Source organism: Bos grunniens, chromosome 20 (assembly GCF_055505025.1).
Source record: "Bos grunniens cultivar Pamir isolate PY7600 chromosome 20, Bosgru_T2T1.0, whole genome shotgun sequence".
Lineage (NCBI taxonomy): Eukaryota > Metazoa > Chordata > Mammalia > Artiodactyla > Bovidae > Bos > Bos grunniens.
Window position 1 is genome coordinate 49,838,784 of NC_141184.1, and position 17,671 is coordinate 49,856,454.

Here is a 17,671-nt window from a genome sequence, read left to right on the forward strand (position 1 = left end):
CTGCATTAGGAAAAAAAACTGTGACTTGATTAATTGTTAAATTCCCAGTACTTCCCATAGGAATACAATGAAACTTTCACTGTGTTACACTTCACTATTCCTTTCTTAATTTATGCCCTGGGTTCCCAAATATTGTTATCCCCATTGCAACATTTAAAATAGCTTTGTTCCTGAGGAAGACAGAAAATTTTCAGTAGAACTTTTCTAGTGCTACTTCCTTCCAGGTAAGTCAAAATTTAATAATGGAAATGTAATATATATTAAAAACAAATACCACCAGTTTGTCCCTGGAACTGTCCTTTTGTAAATCAAAAATTGCAAGAGTCTAAACATAATATCCCAATTTAAAAAAATAGTTTGAATGAAGTATTAATAGTTAAGCTGTTTAAACCTGTTGTTAAATATGTTTAATTCTACCTAGAACTTAGTTTTATTGGAAACTCCTTGTAGTTTGTAATTGACTTTTGTAGTGTTTTTATCTTAACCAGGATTACTGTTGCTTGATTCATACTAAATTTATCTCCTATATCTAGCAATTTAAATCTAAAACAAAAAATCAAGGCACTTCATTGTTCCTTTGAGAATTTTAAAATAATTTAGCTGGGTGATTGATTTGAGTAGTGAGAAAGAGAGAAAATGATAAGTGTTTGTATGCAGTTTGAGACATTAGTAACTGTCAAATTGACTTGTGTTTTTAGAAGTCCTACTGGCTATTCTGTGTTGACATAATATGTTAGCAACATAGTATTAACAGATCTAACATTTTGTGCTTAAGATACTAAATAATGAAAACCTTTAGTCACTATTAATTAGTTTTGTTGCAACTCAGCATTTACATTTGTGTTTATCCCTTGATAATTTGATGAACTTCCTAATTTTTGCTTGTTTTTGATACAGTACTATGAACTTTATTTGTTTAGCCTTCTAAATTAAAGCAAATTGTTGACCAATTCTTAAAGATGGATTGTTTTCTAGAGAATTCTAATGATACTAGCCACTAGCATACAGGTTGAGTGACATGATAACACTAAATGAGGTTTTAGGTCATGAAAACAAGTGAAGTGTTTAAGGTGACTTTGTAAAGGGATTAAGAGAAGGGAATAATCTTTATCAGATTGCTCTATATAAAAGTATTCTGTAGGTAGATTATATATTGGTATGAGTCTATGTTCCTTCAGTGTCTCTGGTGAAAACAGTTGTTAACAGTAAGAAAAAGGTAACTACAACACATGTTCAAAGTTGAGAAGGGAAAATTAAGAGTTTGATTAGATGACTTGACATAAGTAAGAGTTAGAGTTAGAAATAGTGTTCGTCAGTTAAGTTGTTTTTGTTTTAAAAAGCCTGCTCTTTTTCATATGAGTAATGTGGGTACCTTGTTAAAGGAAAGAATATCATGCCCCTTCTTTGACATTATGTTAGTGAAACTCATGTGACTAAAAGCCTCATACTACTGTGAAACAAAATATTTGTACACTATATAAAATATCAAAAATAGCAATATTCAAATAATATCAATCTATAGAAAAATAATCTTTAAAATCTTTTTGTCTTTTAAAATTAGTGTTCAGATGGCTTTATTGCTATGGTACCGATTCTTATGCTTCTGATATTTGTATGTTATTATGTCTTATGTGATTGAGTTTCTTCTTCAAATTAATGTGAAAACAATTAAAATACTATTTATCCTTCACTTGACTACTATTCACACAGTAAAGTTGCCTCTTATATCACTACAAGGAAGCTAAACATAGTAATTGTCATCACTGTGATGAGGGGAAAGGTGGACCCTGACTTGGTAGTGTACACTTTCAAGCCTCCTATTTTGACCATTCAGTATAGACTTACTAGTAGTATTTTAGTTGAGAATCGTATACATTTTGAACTGTTTGACCTAGCCAATACTCTAATCCATTTTCTCCAGTAATATAATATAGTGGTTAAGTGCATTATCAGATAGTTCTGGGTGCTAACATTAGGTCTTTTACTTTTTAGTTATTTAGACTTTGGGAAGGTTACTTAATCTCAGTGAATTTTCTTGTCTCTGAGATGAGGATGGAGCACTATGCTAATACTAATGAGAAAAGCATTGTTAATATTAAGTTGTCTATTAAATTGGTATCCTTGATCATGTTAACAGCTGTTTAATATGAGTTAGCTAATTAAGTTCAAATCTAGTAAGTGAGGAAGATTCTTATAGATTTACGAAAAGATGAAAAGTGATAGATTCAAAAATAAAAGTGAAAACTGATTGACTCAGAATATAAGCCAACTGTATGGAGAGCATGAAAACAGAAAAGAGAATAAGGAATTGAGATGTCAGCTCTGACTTATGCGTGTGGCCAACTTACTTTGTATTATACGTGGCAGTGTTTTAATTCTAATTTTTCTTCAAAAGATTGAGCCTCTCCCCTCCACTATTGGCTTTGTATTTAAGGAACAAAACTTAACACAACATTCAAAGATACTGGGAGAGCATGAAATAACAAGATGATAAAACAATATTTAAAGCCAGGTATCATCAGATTACAGTTGTTGGTGAGGATAGAAGGAAGTAATGAAATGAAAATCCACAACTCATATTTGCCTTTAGGTATTTTGAAGGCAATTTGAATATTTGCTTTATATGAGCTTGATAAGTAAGCATATATGATTTATAGAAGGAAGTCACCGAAGTCACTAATTCTTCCTTATAAGTGTTACTGTCTTTCATCAATGCATAGATTTTCTCTTTAAAAAAAAAATGAGCAGTTTGAATCTTTTTCAGGAAGTTTACCAGTTGATAAAGTGAAGAAAATATAGAAGGAGTTATTGGATACTGTTTGAATCCAACAGATTCAGCACCTAGCTCAGAAGGTTCATGTCAGGAGAATTTGTAGAGATAATCTATGAATAGATAAGCCAGTTTATAAGTAATAGAAATGATGCAGATTTAAGTTACTAGTGCTGCCATCACCTTTGCTATTGTTTAGATGTGATATTACCATCAAGAACCAGCTTTCCCATTCTTCCTGTTTCCCTTCTTCCTTCCTTCTCCCCCTCCCTCAGACCTCTTCCCCACTCGTCTTTTTGGCTCCTGTGTTCTTGTATTGATGTTTAACACATTAATTTGAGCGCTTATCAAAAAGTAGGGATTCTGAAGTCTGAATTCTCAATTTTGGTCAGCCAGTTTCATGATACCAGCAGTTCAATAACCAGCATCTGCTGCTCTTGGAGAGTCTCCCAGAGCAGCAGGGAAGGCTGGTGGGAATTGCCTGCAGCTCACCCTGAGGACACAGACACTGGTGGCACACACAGTTGGGAACACTTCACCAGGTGAACACCTCTGCTGGCGGCCGCCATGCCATCCTGGCCCATCAGACTAAGGACACATTTCTTGTTAAGCAGGCAGGTTTATGTAGTGTGTTCAGCATAGATATATAGGTTAGTCTTTATTTTGTTTATTTCTGTTGTAATTTTTCTCATCTTCTATACTCTTGTGGTTGTTCAGTTTAAATTTTAGGTTTAAAATTCTTCAAAAAGACACCTTTAATTTGAAATACAGTTACCTATTACAGTGGAGATTGTATATGACTTTTCTGGACATTTTTCTTTAAAGAGACCATTTCACTGTAACTCTTGAGACAAGAACTGTTGTTTTTCATTTTATAGATGAGATTAACTAGTGATGTTGGAGCAGGTATCAAAATTCTGTAAATCTGGTACAAAAGCACATGGTCTTAATTTCTGTACTACTTGAATATGAATGCTTAGTAAGTAAATCAGCACTGTGTCTGCTTTCTTTTTCCTCCCAGTCCCTTTCATCATCTTTTAGGTACATTTATTATCTTTTACTTTACTACCTCTTGTCTGTGATTGATTTCTTAGGCTTCATCTTTCTTTGTAGGATTTCCTTTCATTCTTTGCACCAAAGACCTCTTTGAGGAAACTGTGAAAGTATTTCTTAGGTATCTAGAAATCCAGTTTTAGGAAAGGTGAACTTTGTATTCAGAAATTATATTGAGGCTTAATCATCCCTGCGTGCTTATCTGTTCTCCTCTTCTGTCTTCTATTTTTGATCAGTGATGACTTATGTACAAAAATATTATTTCTTATCTTGTATCCTCAGCCTTCAATGTGAAATCATTTACTTCTCCCTAAAGTGCATTGTTTAGGATTTGCTTTAGTAAAGATTTTACTTTAGTAGATTTACTTTACTTTTCTTGGTGATTAACTTTTGTCTGAAAAGATTTGATTTCCTCCTTTTGCTTTATATGGCATTTCCAAGTCCCACTCTACAATCCACTCTACAGCGGAAATTAGTCTCCTCCTCAGCTGTTGAGTTCTTTGTGCACACACTAAGCTGAAGTTTCTTTACTTTATTTACTCTCTAGAAATATGGGTTGATATCATTCATTGCTGAGGAACCTCCTCCTGTTCTTCATTGCTGTATTTGTTTACTCCCGCATAGTTTGGGGGGCTTCCTGGTAGCTCAGATGGTAAAGAACCTGCCTGCAGGCAATGCAGGAGACCTGGGTTAAATCTCTGGGTCGGGAAGATCCCCTGGAGAAGGGAATGGCAACTCACTCCAGTATTCTTGCCTGGAGAATCCCATGGACAGATGAACCTGGCGGGCTACAGTCCTTGGGGTTGCAAAGAGTCAGATGTGACTGAGCGACTAACACTCATTATGATAATTTTAACATAAGGATCTAAAAGGGAAGGAAGATAAACTTGTGTGCTTAATTGACGATATTGGAATAGAAGTCTTTGCCAGTCATATATGAACTTATTGTGGTGCACAGATAAGACCACCTCCTACTTCAGCACTTGGATTTTTCTGAGATCAGACCTTAGAGACTTAGATTTTTTGCATTTCCCAGCATCAGTCAGTCATCCCTCAGATTCTTGAGGTTCATTAACTTAGATTTTGAGTACTAGACTGTTAAGATTTTCTCTTATATTCTAATTTAAAGAATTGGTAATTTCAGGAGTCTTTTTATTATTTTATTTATGGTGTCACCTTCTGCTTACCAGAAGTAATCGTAAAACTTAAAATTGTTCAGCACTATTTCTAATGTTCTTCATTGGATCTCTGTGTAAGAACATTATTCTTCATTTTCGTTTTGACTTCAGTGTGTTAGTTTTTCAGAAAAACTATATACTGGTGATGTAATTAGTGTCCTTGTGTGCCTGAAAATATTTTTCTTAGCCTTCATATCTTGGGCCTTTGTAGGTAGCTGAGAAGTTGGAATGTTTGCCCTAGTAGATAAACTTTCAGTGTTTAACTTTCAGAAAGATGAATCTTTTCTCAGTTGCTTTAGGTTCTTGGGTGGTATGTTTTTTCATTTGTTTGCTTGTTTTTGCTATACCACAGGGCTTGTGCAGTGAAAGCACTGAGTCCTAACCATTGGACCACCAGGGAATTCTCAGGTTCTTTTATTTTTTTAGCATTACAATAAATGAACTACTTTATCAGCTCTATAGTTTGAAGAGTTAAGTTTCAGAGGGACTTTGAGAATGCCTCTGTATCCCTAGTAGTCCTTGTTTAGTTTCTGAGATAAATCAGTAGAAAGTTTGTTTGATGTAGGCCATCATTATGTACATTTGTATTACTCACTGTTTCATAGGATCATATCTTAAACTAATTTTAATTTACATTTTCTGCAGTTTTGTTTCCAGTTAATTCTTTTCTTCAAAACTCTTCAGTGGCGAAACTGATGGCTTTCAGAGTATTTCTATAGGCAGAAAGACATGTCACTGCCATTGTTGGGAACGTGCTCATTGTAACACCTGTTTAATTACACATTAACTGTTTGGTTACACATTAACTGATTAAACTCTAGAAGTTATATTTCATATTTTAGCAAATTCAGTTGTCTTGAGAAAATCTTTCTAGTATAATCTTCAGAAGCAAAGATTGAGTTGGATCCCCTACAGCTTGCACAATGCCTTCAGTTTAGTTTGGATGGCTAGTAAATATTTGAATGAACTGGTATTGTGAAAACATAGTTCCCTTTTTCATTCGTCATAAATTAAGCAGGAATTTAGAAATAGAGGGACTGTAGATCCTTTCTTATTGGTAGTAATTTTATGAATGAAATAAAAAGAATTAGGAAAACTCTTTTCAAAATAGAAAAGAGGAAAATGTATCTTGTATTTCAAGTCTTAAGAGCTTGTTAGGATGAAATTTATAATCTAAAAATATACTCAAATGTAATTAATTTTGGCTTGGTCATAGCATTCTAGGCTACTATCTAACTGAATTCATCTCTGAATGTTACTTGACATTGCTCAGTTCCTTGCTGTGGTCTGATGATTGTTGAAGCTTTATTTCTCAAGCAAGGATATAATTCATACTTACATAGCTTAGTCATTTTATCCAAGAAGCAGCTGTTATTTTTAAATATAGTAAAGTTTGGAATATGCTTTTCTTTGGTGATTTAATTTTATGCTAAAATCTAAACTGTATAACTGTTGCTCGTGCTTTATTTATACAGAATATCCCCCGAATCCTAAATCTAGAACTCAAAGGATGCTGGTCATTAAGAAAGGTAATACAAAAGACTTACAACTATCTGGATTCCCAGTAGTAGGAAATCTTCAGTCACAGCCAGTTAAGAATGGGACTGGTCCAAGTGTTTATAAAGGCTTAGTTCCTAAACCTGCTGCTCCACCTACAAAAGTAAGTTCTAAATTGTTTAACATGCAAGTTACAGGTTGATATCAACTGAGTTACTTTGGCCAAATGTTGAAAAATTCACATCAAAGTGGGGAGGGTATTGATGGGCTGCTGATTTCTCAGTGGAAAGTGTTGGGCCATTGTGTATCCTTAATTATCTTTTAAGTGGTTTGTGTGTTTGTCTGTGTATGTTTTCTTGTTTTAGTAGTCAGTAGTAAATGAAATCTGTAAATACGTGTTTGCCAGATGGGTTTGCCACGTGTTTAATAATGGTATAAAATGCTGTCCTTCATCTTCAGTTTTAGGCTTTTGAAACTCTCACTTGTGTTCTCTTGGTATTAGGCAAAGGAAACCTAACTTAAGGTTTATAAAAGTTGGAAAAAAGGCAAGGTAGTTAAATGTTTTATCTGAATACCAGATTTTGATTTTATTTGTTTAAAAAAAAGAAGAGAGAACCATGTAGAAATGATTAAGATACAAAATAATTGTTTTTTTAAGTCATATTTAGTCATCTTTATTTTATAGTTATTCATTTTGTTCTCTCTTTGCTCTATGTAATCTGTTTAGATACACATTAATTAATGTTTGTGTGTTTTTTCTTCAGCCTACACAATGGAAAAGCCAAACTAAAGAAAATAAAGTTGGGACTTCTTTCCCTCATGAGTCTACATACGGTGTTGGCAACTTTAATGCTTTTAAATCAACTGCCAAGAATTTTAGTCCATCAACAACTTCAGTGAAAGAGGTATGGCATTTAATGAAAAGTAGTCCTGAGAAGCCAAAGGTATCTCAATCATGGTAATTTAATTAACAGTGAACAAAAGGCATAGATTCATTGAACAAAAGGCATAGATTCATTGAACAAATTCATTAAAGTAAGAGACTTTAGTTCTTCTAGAATTCAGATACTTCTCTCTGTTTGCTAACTAATTTTGCAATTTAAGGAGGATTAATTTAAAAAATTTCTAACACAACGTCCAAATAACCTAAAGTGTAGAAAATTCTATGGTAAAATAAACATGTGTAACCCATTAACCAGAAGGAGTTTTTAAAGTATTTATTTTTGGTTCTGCTGGGTCTTACTGCTGTACAGGCTTTTCTTGAGTTTTGACAAGCGGGGGATACTCTCTAGTTGCAGTGCCTGGGTTTCCCTTGTGGAGCATGTGCTCTAGGGTGCTTAGGCATCAGTGTTTGCAGTATGTGGGCTCAGTAGTTGGAACTCCTGGGCTCTTGAACACAGGCTCAATAGTTGTGGTGCACACGTGTCGTTGCTCCTCGGCATGTGGAATCTTCTAGATCGGGGTGGAACCCGTGTCTCCTGCTAAGTCTGTGTCCAACTCTTCATGACCCCATAGATGTAGCCCACCAGACTCCTCTGTCCATGGGATTTCCCAGGCAAGGATATTGGAGTGGTTTGCCATTTCCTTTTCCAGGGGATCTTAACCAACCCAGAGATCGAACCCACGTCTCCTGCTTGGCAGGTGGGTTCTTTACCACTGAGCTACCAGGGAAGCCCCAGAAAGAGTAGTTTTTAAGAAAAGAATTATGAAAACAGATGTTTTTACTTTTGTCATAAAGTTATGCTATGATGTAGGATTAAACCTTGACTAAAACAGGATTTATATACTCTTCTTTTGGGGATTATGGACATTTTATTAGTATCAACACTCAGGATGGAGAGGAGGAAGAAGAGAGAAAGATGTATATTTACTGACTTTGAATACTTAATAGCTTACACATTTCTTTCTCATTTGGCCAGCTTTCTGAAACTTTTAGATGAGGGACTTTCCTGACCAGTTCAGGGACAAAAGACACTTGTGACTATATTGTAATAACTGAGATTGTTCTGGGTACTATAATGGAATATTATAACCCCTCATTGACTAGTTCTCAGTCATAGAATTTTAGAGCTGTGCTAGAAGGACCCACATTACCAGCTGGTTAATTGTGGCTTCAATTCATTATAGTCTGCAGATGTTATTGCTAAGTTAAGCATTTTGATGTATTCCCAAGGCTTAAAATTCCTGTGACACAGAATTCCAACATTCTCTTTCCTTCTGTATTCCACTCTCAATATATGAAAAATAAAAGGACTCCAATACAAGTCCCTTTACCACGCTCCTCTGCTCTTCCACAAAACTTCCCTTGTGAAATTCTATATGATAAACCCTTAGTGTACCTGTGCATAAATAATTATACTAGTTCGTTTTGGAAACTATTATTAGAACCTTCGAACTCTGTGGAACACAGTTTTAAAAACTGCTTTTTAAAAAATATATATAAAAATATTTAAACAATTTCAGGATCCATTTTATAAAATAGTATTTAAAACTCCTAATTTAGAATCATAGGTCTTAGTATTATCAGACTTTGTTTCTCAGATAAGAAAGATTTTATATTTAGTCATTCAGTGCGATAGATTAAAAATAACAAGGATAGGAGAAAATACAATTTAAAATCAATTTTGTATATTGTGAAGAAAGTGAAATAGAAAGTCATTATAGTTGTGAACTTTATGTTGATATTAGTTCTCTATGTATTTATCAACATTCTAAATTTTTTTCTTAGTGTAATCGCTCAAATTCTTCTTCACCTGTTGACAAACTTAATCAGCAGCCTCGTCTAACCAAACTGACACGAATGCGCACAGATAAAAAGAGTGAGTTTTTGAAAGCATTGAAAAGGGACAGAGTGGAAGAGGAACATGAAGATGAAAGCCATGTAGGCTCAGAAAAGGTAATTGAACCTGTAGTGTAATTCTTGGGCTTGACATTAGCATGTCATTCGAATAGTTGGACAGATATTATTTAGGATCTTTGAATATTTTCATATTTATGAAAGCAAGGCCTAGTTAGCTATTTGCATAAATAATGAATTCCTTTCTTAATAGATTTTTCTTACTCTAGTTGATGTGCAAAAATGAAATTTAAAAGATTGCTGTTCATATTTGTATTTTTGGTTTTCCCCATCTTGCCTGCCTTTGTCCTTTTAATTTTTGGTTGAATAGATGTGAATACTTGAAGTTAGTAAGTTGCCTTCACAACTTAGTTTTACATCTTACGAAACTGTTTTCTACATGATTATATAAACATTACAGTTATGTTTTATCCATGAAAATCTAACCAGGATCTATTAAAGTTTCCTTTTTTAATAACTATTCTCTAATTTTTTTTTAACTCTTCGAAAATCAGGATGACGACTCATTTAATTTGCATAACAGCAATAGTACTCACCAAGAAAGGGATATAAACCGAAACTTTGATGAAAATGAAATTCCACAAGAGAATGGCAATGCCTCAGTAATTTCCCAACAGATCATTCGGTCTTCAGCCTTCCCACAGACTGATGTTCTTTCTAGTTCACTTGAAGCAGAACACAGGTCAGTGTTTTTACATTTTTCTCTACCCAAACTTTTGATTTTACATGGAAAATTGATTTTTTTTAAACAACTTCATTGAGATATAATTTATATACACTCTTAATTTTTTTACTCGGTTCATTAATTTTGGGTATATTTGAAGTTGTGTAGCTGTCACCACAGTCTAATTTCAGAACATTTCTTTCACTCCATAAAGAAACCCCATGCTCATTTACAGTTACACCTCATTGTTACTCTCTTTCCTGGGTAACCACCAGTCTACTTTCAGTAATACTTTCAAGGTTCATCCATATTGTAATGTGTTTCTCTGAAAATTGAGTGCTATTTATTTTCCATGGCTTCAGATTTTCTGTAAATCTCTTGGCGGGGAGCGAGGGGGAGGGCTGTGGGATATGTTTCCGGACCTGGGATTGAACCCAGCCCACAATAGTGAAAGCGTTAATCCTAACCACTAGACCACTAGGAACCTCCCTGTAAACTTTCTTAAGTTACATACATATTTAAGTACTCATGTTGCTTGATTTAAAAAGTTAGGTATCAGTGATACAGTTCTCATGGATGACTTTTTTTGTTCAAATGCGTAAATTAAAATTTAAAATGAAATAATTTGGCATATATATTACTAGTTATTAACAAATTTCAGTATATCATCAAAATATTGAGGATAGTTTCAACATCAGAGAGGTAATTGTTACCTTGTCTAAGTACCAAATGATTTAATAGAAATGAGTGCCAGAAAAATTCAAAGGGATTTGGGGTTAGATAGCATTATGGCTTGAGTACCAGTTAGAAAGTTTTAATTGGGACCTAAATTAAATCTTAAAGGCTGAGACAATACAGGCAAGGGTACTGGGTAGTCATTTTTAAATGGGGGTATGAAAGGATGTTTAGAATAGAATACATGCATGGTTTGTTTTAGGGGTGATGTATAGCATAACTTGACAAGAGTGTGGAGTCCTAAATTGAGTTAGAGATACATTGCAAAGACAGGGTCTTAGAGATCTAGTCAAACTCTGAATGCTTTAGATGAAGAAGGAGCTCTGTCTTATACCTAGTTTTTGATAGAGTAGGATTTGTGACCCAGGTCTTCCACTTCTAGTGCTGTGCTTTCTCTAAGGAATTTGAATTTGTGGTCATTGTGTGTTACGGAGTTTGCTCTTTTAGGAATTGGGGAGCTGTTGAAAATATTTGGCAGAGGATGGTCATTGTGAAAGTGGTATTAGAGTGATTTGATAATAGTTTGAAAGAGAATGAGAAGAAATGCTAATGAAAAGGGACAGTGCAGATCACTGTTATGATCTGTTCCTAAGTGTGGGTTTAGTCCAGAGGCCACAGAGTTTGGTGTAGTGTATATTAACTTGGGAGGCAGAAAACCAGAATTCTGCTTCTTTGCTATCAAGTAGGCAAAATTTTTTACTTACATGATCATGGTTCTTGATCTATAAAATGTGGGTATAGTGTGGTGGTGTTCAGTTGCCAAGTCATGTCCGAGTTCACAACCCCATGGACTGCAGCACTCCTTGTCCTTCACTGTCTCCTGGAGTTTGCTCAAACTCATGTCCATTGAGTCAGTGATGCCATCCAGCCATCTCATCGTCTGGTGCCCCCTTCTCCTGCTTTCACTCTTTCCCAGCATCAGGCAGGGTCTTTTCTAATGAGTTGGCTGTTCGCATCAGGTAGCCAAAGTATTAGAGCTTTAGCAGTAGTCCTTCCAATGAGTATTCAGGGTTGATTTCCTTTAAGATTGACTGGCTTGATCTCCTTGCTCTCCAAGGGACTCTCAAGAGCATTATCTAGCACCACAATTTGAAGGCATTGATTCTTTACCACTCTGCCTTTATCATCCAGCTCTCGAATCCATGCATGACTACCGGAAGGACCCTAATCTTGACTATATGGACCTTATCAGCAAAGTGATGTCTTTGCTTTCTACTGTACTATCTAGGTTTGTCATAGCTTTCCTGCCAAGAAGCAATTGTCTTTTAATTTTATGGCTGCAGTCACCGTCCACAGTGATCTTATAGCCCAAGAAGAGGAAATCTGTTATTGCTTCCACCTTTTCCCCCTTCTATTTACCATGAAGTGATGGGACCAGATGCCACGATCTTAATTCTTGTAATACTGAGTTTTAAGCCTGCTTTTTCACTCTCCTTTACCCTCATCAAGAGGTTCTTTAGTTCTTGTTCACTTTCTGCCATTATCATTCGCATATCTGAGGTTGTTGCTATGTCTCCTGGCAGTCTTGATTCTAGCTTGTAACTCGTCCAGCCCGCCATTTCGCATGATGTTCTCTGTGTATAAGTTAAATAAACAGGATGGCGATAAACAGCCTTATTGTACTCCTTTCTTAATCCTGAACCAGTCAGTTGTTCCATAAAAAGGTTGTAACTGTTGCTTCTTGACCTGGATACAGGTTTCTCAAGAAACAGGTAAGATGGTCTGGTATTCCCATCTCTTTTAAGAGTTTTCTACAGTTTGTGATGCTCCACATAGTCAAAGGCTTTAGGTGAAATTGTGGGTATATTTCAAGTCTCTGAGCACTGATTTTTTATGAGATTGTTTGACAGTGTGTAAAGATCTACAGAGTAGTCAGTTTGTGACAGGTTCAGTTTGAAAAATGAGTTAGGTATAAAAAGGAGTAACAAGTGCTTAAGGGATGTAATTATTAAAAAAAAAAAAAAAAGTAGAAAACCTAATGAATAGCTAAGAACATGACGAACTGTAGTGGCCCTAAAGAAAATGGGGAGGTGTATTGCTTCTACTTTTAGTGTAAGAATTTAGCAAATTTTCTTCAGTTTTTATCCTAAAGAACCTTTTGCAGGTTTCCAGCCTTAGAGAACCTCTTACACCAAAGATAAAGTAATTAGGCATTTCATTCTGATCTTATTATTTAAAACAGTTTATTGGGCATAATCTTACCTATTCATTTTCAGAAAGATATTTAAAGCATAAACCCTAACATCTTTTGTGTGGACTTCGTATAATGGATCATATTTTCTTGCACAAAATATAAAATATAAAAAATGGATCATATTTTCTTGCATATAATGGATCATATTTTCTTGCACATAACATCTTTTGTGTGGACTTTGTATAATGGATCATATTTTCTTGCACATAATATAAAATATGGACTTAATTTGGGTGAAATTCTAAATTAAATGTATTCATTTCCCCTTTCCAGATTGTTAAAGGAGATGGGTTGGCAAGAAGACAGTGAAAATGATGAAACATGTGCACCCTTAACTGAGGATGAAATGAGAGAATTCCAGGTTATTAGTGAACAGGTAAGAACTGAATCATGTAAGCTCACTTTAAAAATAGCCCTTCCTTAATCAGAACAACATATAACTAAGCATTTTTAAGGGGTAAGATAGTTTTATTTAGGGATTTGTTGAGCATCACATTATAGGGCAGATTTGCCTTTGTTTTAAATAGGTCTTCAAGGCTAATTTCTTTAAATCCATGGATCCACAGTACTTAGAAATTAGTGTAAAGAATGTGTCTGATTTATCATTTTCCAGGCATTTAAAAAATGACTTGGTGATAAGTAGAACACAACAGTAGCTTTCTCAAATGTACTTTCACTTTTATCCTTTTCTTGGCACAGGAATTTTGATATCCTATAACATCTTATATATATTTTAATGTCTGCATAGTTGCTTTTTTGCAACTATGTTGTTTAGTTGCTAAGTCGTGTCCGACTCTTGACCCAGTGAACTATAGCCGTTCTGGCTCCTCTGTCCATGGAATTTCCCAGGCAATAATATAGGAGTGGGTTCCCATTTCCTTCTCCAGGTCATCTTCCCAACCCAGGGATCAAACCTGATCTGCTGTGTTGCCAGGTGAATTCTGTACCACTGAGCCACCAGGGAGTGTTTCTTAGATGTATGGTAGAGTTGAGGGAAATCTGAGGGAGTTTTTCAAATTTTTTTTCAAATCCGTTATACTTTTTGAAAATAGTTCTGGTCATACAGAAGTGATTTTCAAGTATTATTAATGTTAATAATCTTCCAAACACTTTTCACATGCTTTGAATGAAATTTTTGAGGAAATTAGTTATATTAGTAGATTCATCATCCTAAAAAAAATTTGTGCCAAAATGCAAATAGCATAAATTTTACCATTTAGATCATTTTTAAGCATACAGTTCTGTGGCATTTAGCTACATTCACATTGTTATGCAGATATTACCACCACTCACCTCCAGAGCTCTTTTCATTTTGTAAAATTGAACGTCTGTACCTATTAAACCATAACTCCATTCCTTGTTGCTCCCAACCCTTGGAAACAACCACTCTGCTTTCTGTCTCTATGAATTTGACTGCCTTAGCCCCTTATGTAAGTGAAATCATGCAGTATTTGTCCTTTTGTGACTGGCTTATTTTACTTAGCAGAATATCTTCAGGGTTCATCCATGTTGTAGCATGGGTCAATCAGAATATCTTTTTTCCGAGACACAATAATCCATTATATGTGTATGTACCACATTTTGTTTATCCATCGTCCGTTGATGGACACTTGATGTGCTTCCACCTTTTGGCTGTTGTAAATAATGCTGTGTGAATATGGGTGTATAGATATCTATCTACATGGCTATAGGTTGATAAGTAGTGTCTCTTTCTCTCTCTCTCTCTCTCTCTCTCTCTACACACACACACACACACACACACACCCCAAAACATTAGAATATATATGTGTATATATATAAATGGTTTGGTATGCTGTAAATGCAGCTCTCCCAAGAGTAGTGATTTATTCCTAGGAAATATTTTGTTATATTGGTTTGATCTATAATTACCTATATAGCTAGTTTTTCAGAAATGATACCATAATCTGTGGAGTTCTATTTACCTTTACTGTGTTCTTGATTATGTTTAATTACTAGAGGATTCTTAGTTTGTAGTAACTCTTGGAGGATAATTTATTTATTCAGTTTATTTTTGTTGATATTTTAGTTACAGAAGAATGGTCTGAGGAAAAATGGTATTTTGAAAAATGGCCTGATCTGTGACTTCAAGTTTGGACCCTGGAAAAACAGCACTTTCAAACCCACTATTGAGAATGACGACACAGAGACAAGTAGCAGTGACACATCAGATGACGACGATGTGTGAAGGATTTCCTAACAGCTTTAGAAATTTTAGTGTGATACATCTCTCATACAGTTTGGGGTGAATTGTAAAAATGAAGAACTATAATTTATGTAGTAAAATACCCCATTAGAAGATGATTTTTTGGGGGACTTCAATATGAAGAAAACCAAGAATGTTGTGTTGGGCTGTGTTGAACATTATTTCTTTGTAAATGAATGTTGTAGAAATGAGGACTTTGGTTGATCCAACATTGACTTTCTTCATCACTGCAGCATTTCTCTGACTAGCAATGTGACGATGTAACAAATGAGAGTTTCTCATTTAATAATAAAAAAATTGTGTAATGTTTTGCAAAGCTTCTGTCTTAAAATGTCCAGGTCTTAAGAAAAAAGGCAGCTTACACTGTTCTGCTTGCAGAGTCATATCTTTTCGTACAATGGAAATCCTCAAGTCCACTTTGTGTGGCGCTGTCCCCAGCCTTCCCCCTCGTCAAAAAAGGACAATGTAGCATGTTGGCTAAAACTGGAGCAAAGTGCACTAAAACGTTAATTTCCTGAACTCAACTGTTGTGCTAGTCACGTTTTAAAACATAAATTGCTCTTTAGCCATTTGTAGTTCAGTAAATATAACAGGAAAGACTTGCCACACTTTCTTCCAAATTTAAGGAGGTGATTTTCAAGAGCTTTATTTGGGTATGTTGTAAGACCAGGATTTTCAGAGTTGATGGAAAAGAGTCTGTGGGAAAACTTATTTTGATAAATTATTACACATGCAGAAAACTGATCACACTGACTGGATCTGTCCACATGGAAAATAAACTGGATTTTCAGAATATTGTCGTTCTCTGTAGTGTTCAAGATATTGGTCTCTAAACACATTGTGGTTTATTCACTTTTTAAAACAAAGTTATACTTTATTTATTTCTTTATGGTGATTACTTTTGAGTTTAGAAAAAGAAAACTACTTAAAATAGCCCTTTTATTATCAACTGCTTAACAAGTTTATTAAATGAATGGTAAAAAAAAAAAAAGACACTTTATTTTTCATTTGCACATTAATTATAGAATTTTCTCTTTACTGCTCACTGTAAGAGTAATTTTGTTCTCCTTTTTTTAGTATTTTTGACTGTTCTAATTTTGTTTACCCACATTTGCTTTTAGCTTCTTCCACCCCGTTTCCATGTTTAAATATATTCTGATTGTAAAGAGCATAATCTGAAAGCAAAAATGTTTAACATCCTCAAGATGTCTTCTCAGAAAGCTGCAGTGTTTTTGCTGTTTTCCATTTTAGAAATCCTTTGCAGGATCCCCAGCTTTCACCAGAAGCCAGATTTTTTGGTTCACGTTGAGACTGCTGGTGATGGGGAAATTGAAACAAAACACAAGTTTCACCCCCACAAAACTTCTGAGGATGGATTAAAGTGGATATTAGTATTAAATATATCTTAAAATTTATCTTTTATAATAGGCTTTTATTATATAATATGCCATAAATCAGTCTAATCACTTAAAGTGAATGGTAGCATTAGCCACAGTGAAACTGAAACAAAGCTTTGTCAGTATCGAATGTTTTTGGAACCCTTAGATTGCACTGTTTGGTTTATGGCTTAATAAAATTTATCAGATGCAAGTTGTATTTGCTAACACAAGCTCGAAGGGATCTGAAAAATGTGGTTTATGTTTGAAATTAATTTATTGTTTTCTAAATAGCTTTTTGAAAAGATTCTATAATTTTCAATTTTTTGTCGTTTTCTGCTTTCCGATAATTTTGCCTTAAGTCTCATTTTTCAGCAGTTACTGTTTATTGTGCATTCACATATTGTGATATTGAATGTTTCCATTGTGGTAAGATACAATGGTATGGTTATTCTGTGTATTTAATGATAGCATTAACCAGTTTGGCTATGGAGTAGATGGAGCCATATGGATGTATTTTATTTTGATAGAATGTTTAAAGCATAGCATGATTTAAACTTGATTTTGAAATATGGGCAGCTGGTAGAGTTTGGACTATATTGTTTGAAAGGGAACCCGTGAGTATTATGGAAACTAGTTAAATTGTACATCTAGTGTGAAATTGTCAAACCCAGGACATGGAGGCCTGGGGGGAAAAGTTACTGCTTTTAATTGCTTCAAACTGTTTCTCTGTGGTAAGTTCTTTTTTACAACCACTTTATTGTGGTATAAATTGGCATAAACTACATATTTAAAGCATATAGTTTATCTTTGCCTTGTGGAAACCATTGCTGGAGTCAGGGTACTGAATATGTATGTCACGCTGAGAAGTTTTATGTTTCCTCCATTGTAATCTTCCCCTTTTACTACTACTACTACCCCCTCTTCCCAGCCTTTTTTTAATGAGCAAAATTCTTACACTAATGGATTTTAAATAGCATTTCCAAAACTGTATCTTGTCTTATATTCAGGATTAGGGTAACTTATTTCCATAAATATATTTTTATTAAAGTTGAAATGAATATAGAAATGTTGAGCTAAAAAAAATCAGATTTGAAAGCATCAGGTATACCTTATTAAAATA

At 34.5% G+C, this 17,671-nt stretch overlaps 1 protein-coding gene across 16 annotated transcripts in view; it reads left to right on the forward strand.

The window, feature by feature from the left end:
- Positions 1–15,965, forward strand: part of GPBP1 (GC-rich promoter binding protein 1) — a 65,502-nt gene extending 49,537 nt beyond the window's left edge. For all 16 annotated transcript variants that reach the window (XM_086361809.1, XM_086361818.1, XM_086361808.1 and 13 more), the window contains 6 exons: positions 6,477–6,661; positions 7,263–7,403; positions 9,227–9,394; positions 9,850–10,037; positions 13,222–13,324; positions 14,996–15,965. In XM_086361809.1, coding sequence (XP_086217935.1) covers positions 6,477–6,661; positions 7,263–7,403; positions 9,227–9,394; positions 9,850–10,037; positions 13,222–13,324; positions 14,996–15,154 — 944 coding nt within the window. In that variant the 3' untranslated portion in view covers positions 15,155–15,965. The remainder of the gene's footprint in view (positions 1–6,476; positions 6,662–7,262; positions 7,404–9,226; positions 9,395–9,849; positions 10,038–13,221; positions 13,325–14,995) is intronic.
- Positions 15,966–17,671: the final 1,706 nt, after the last annotated feature.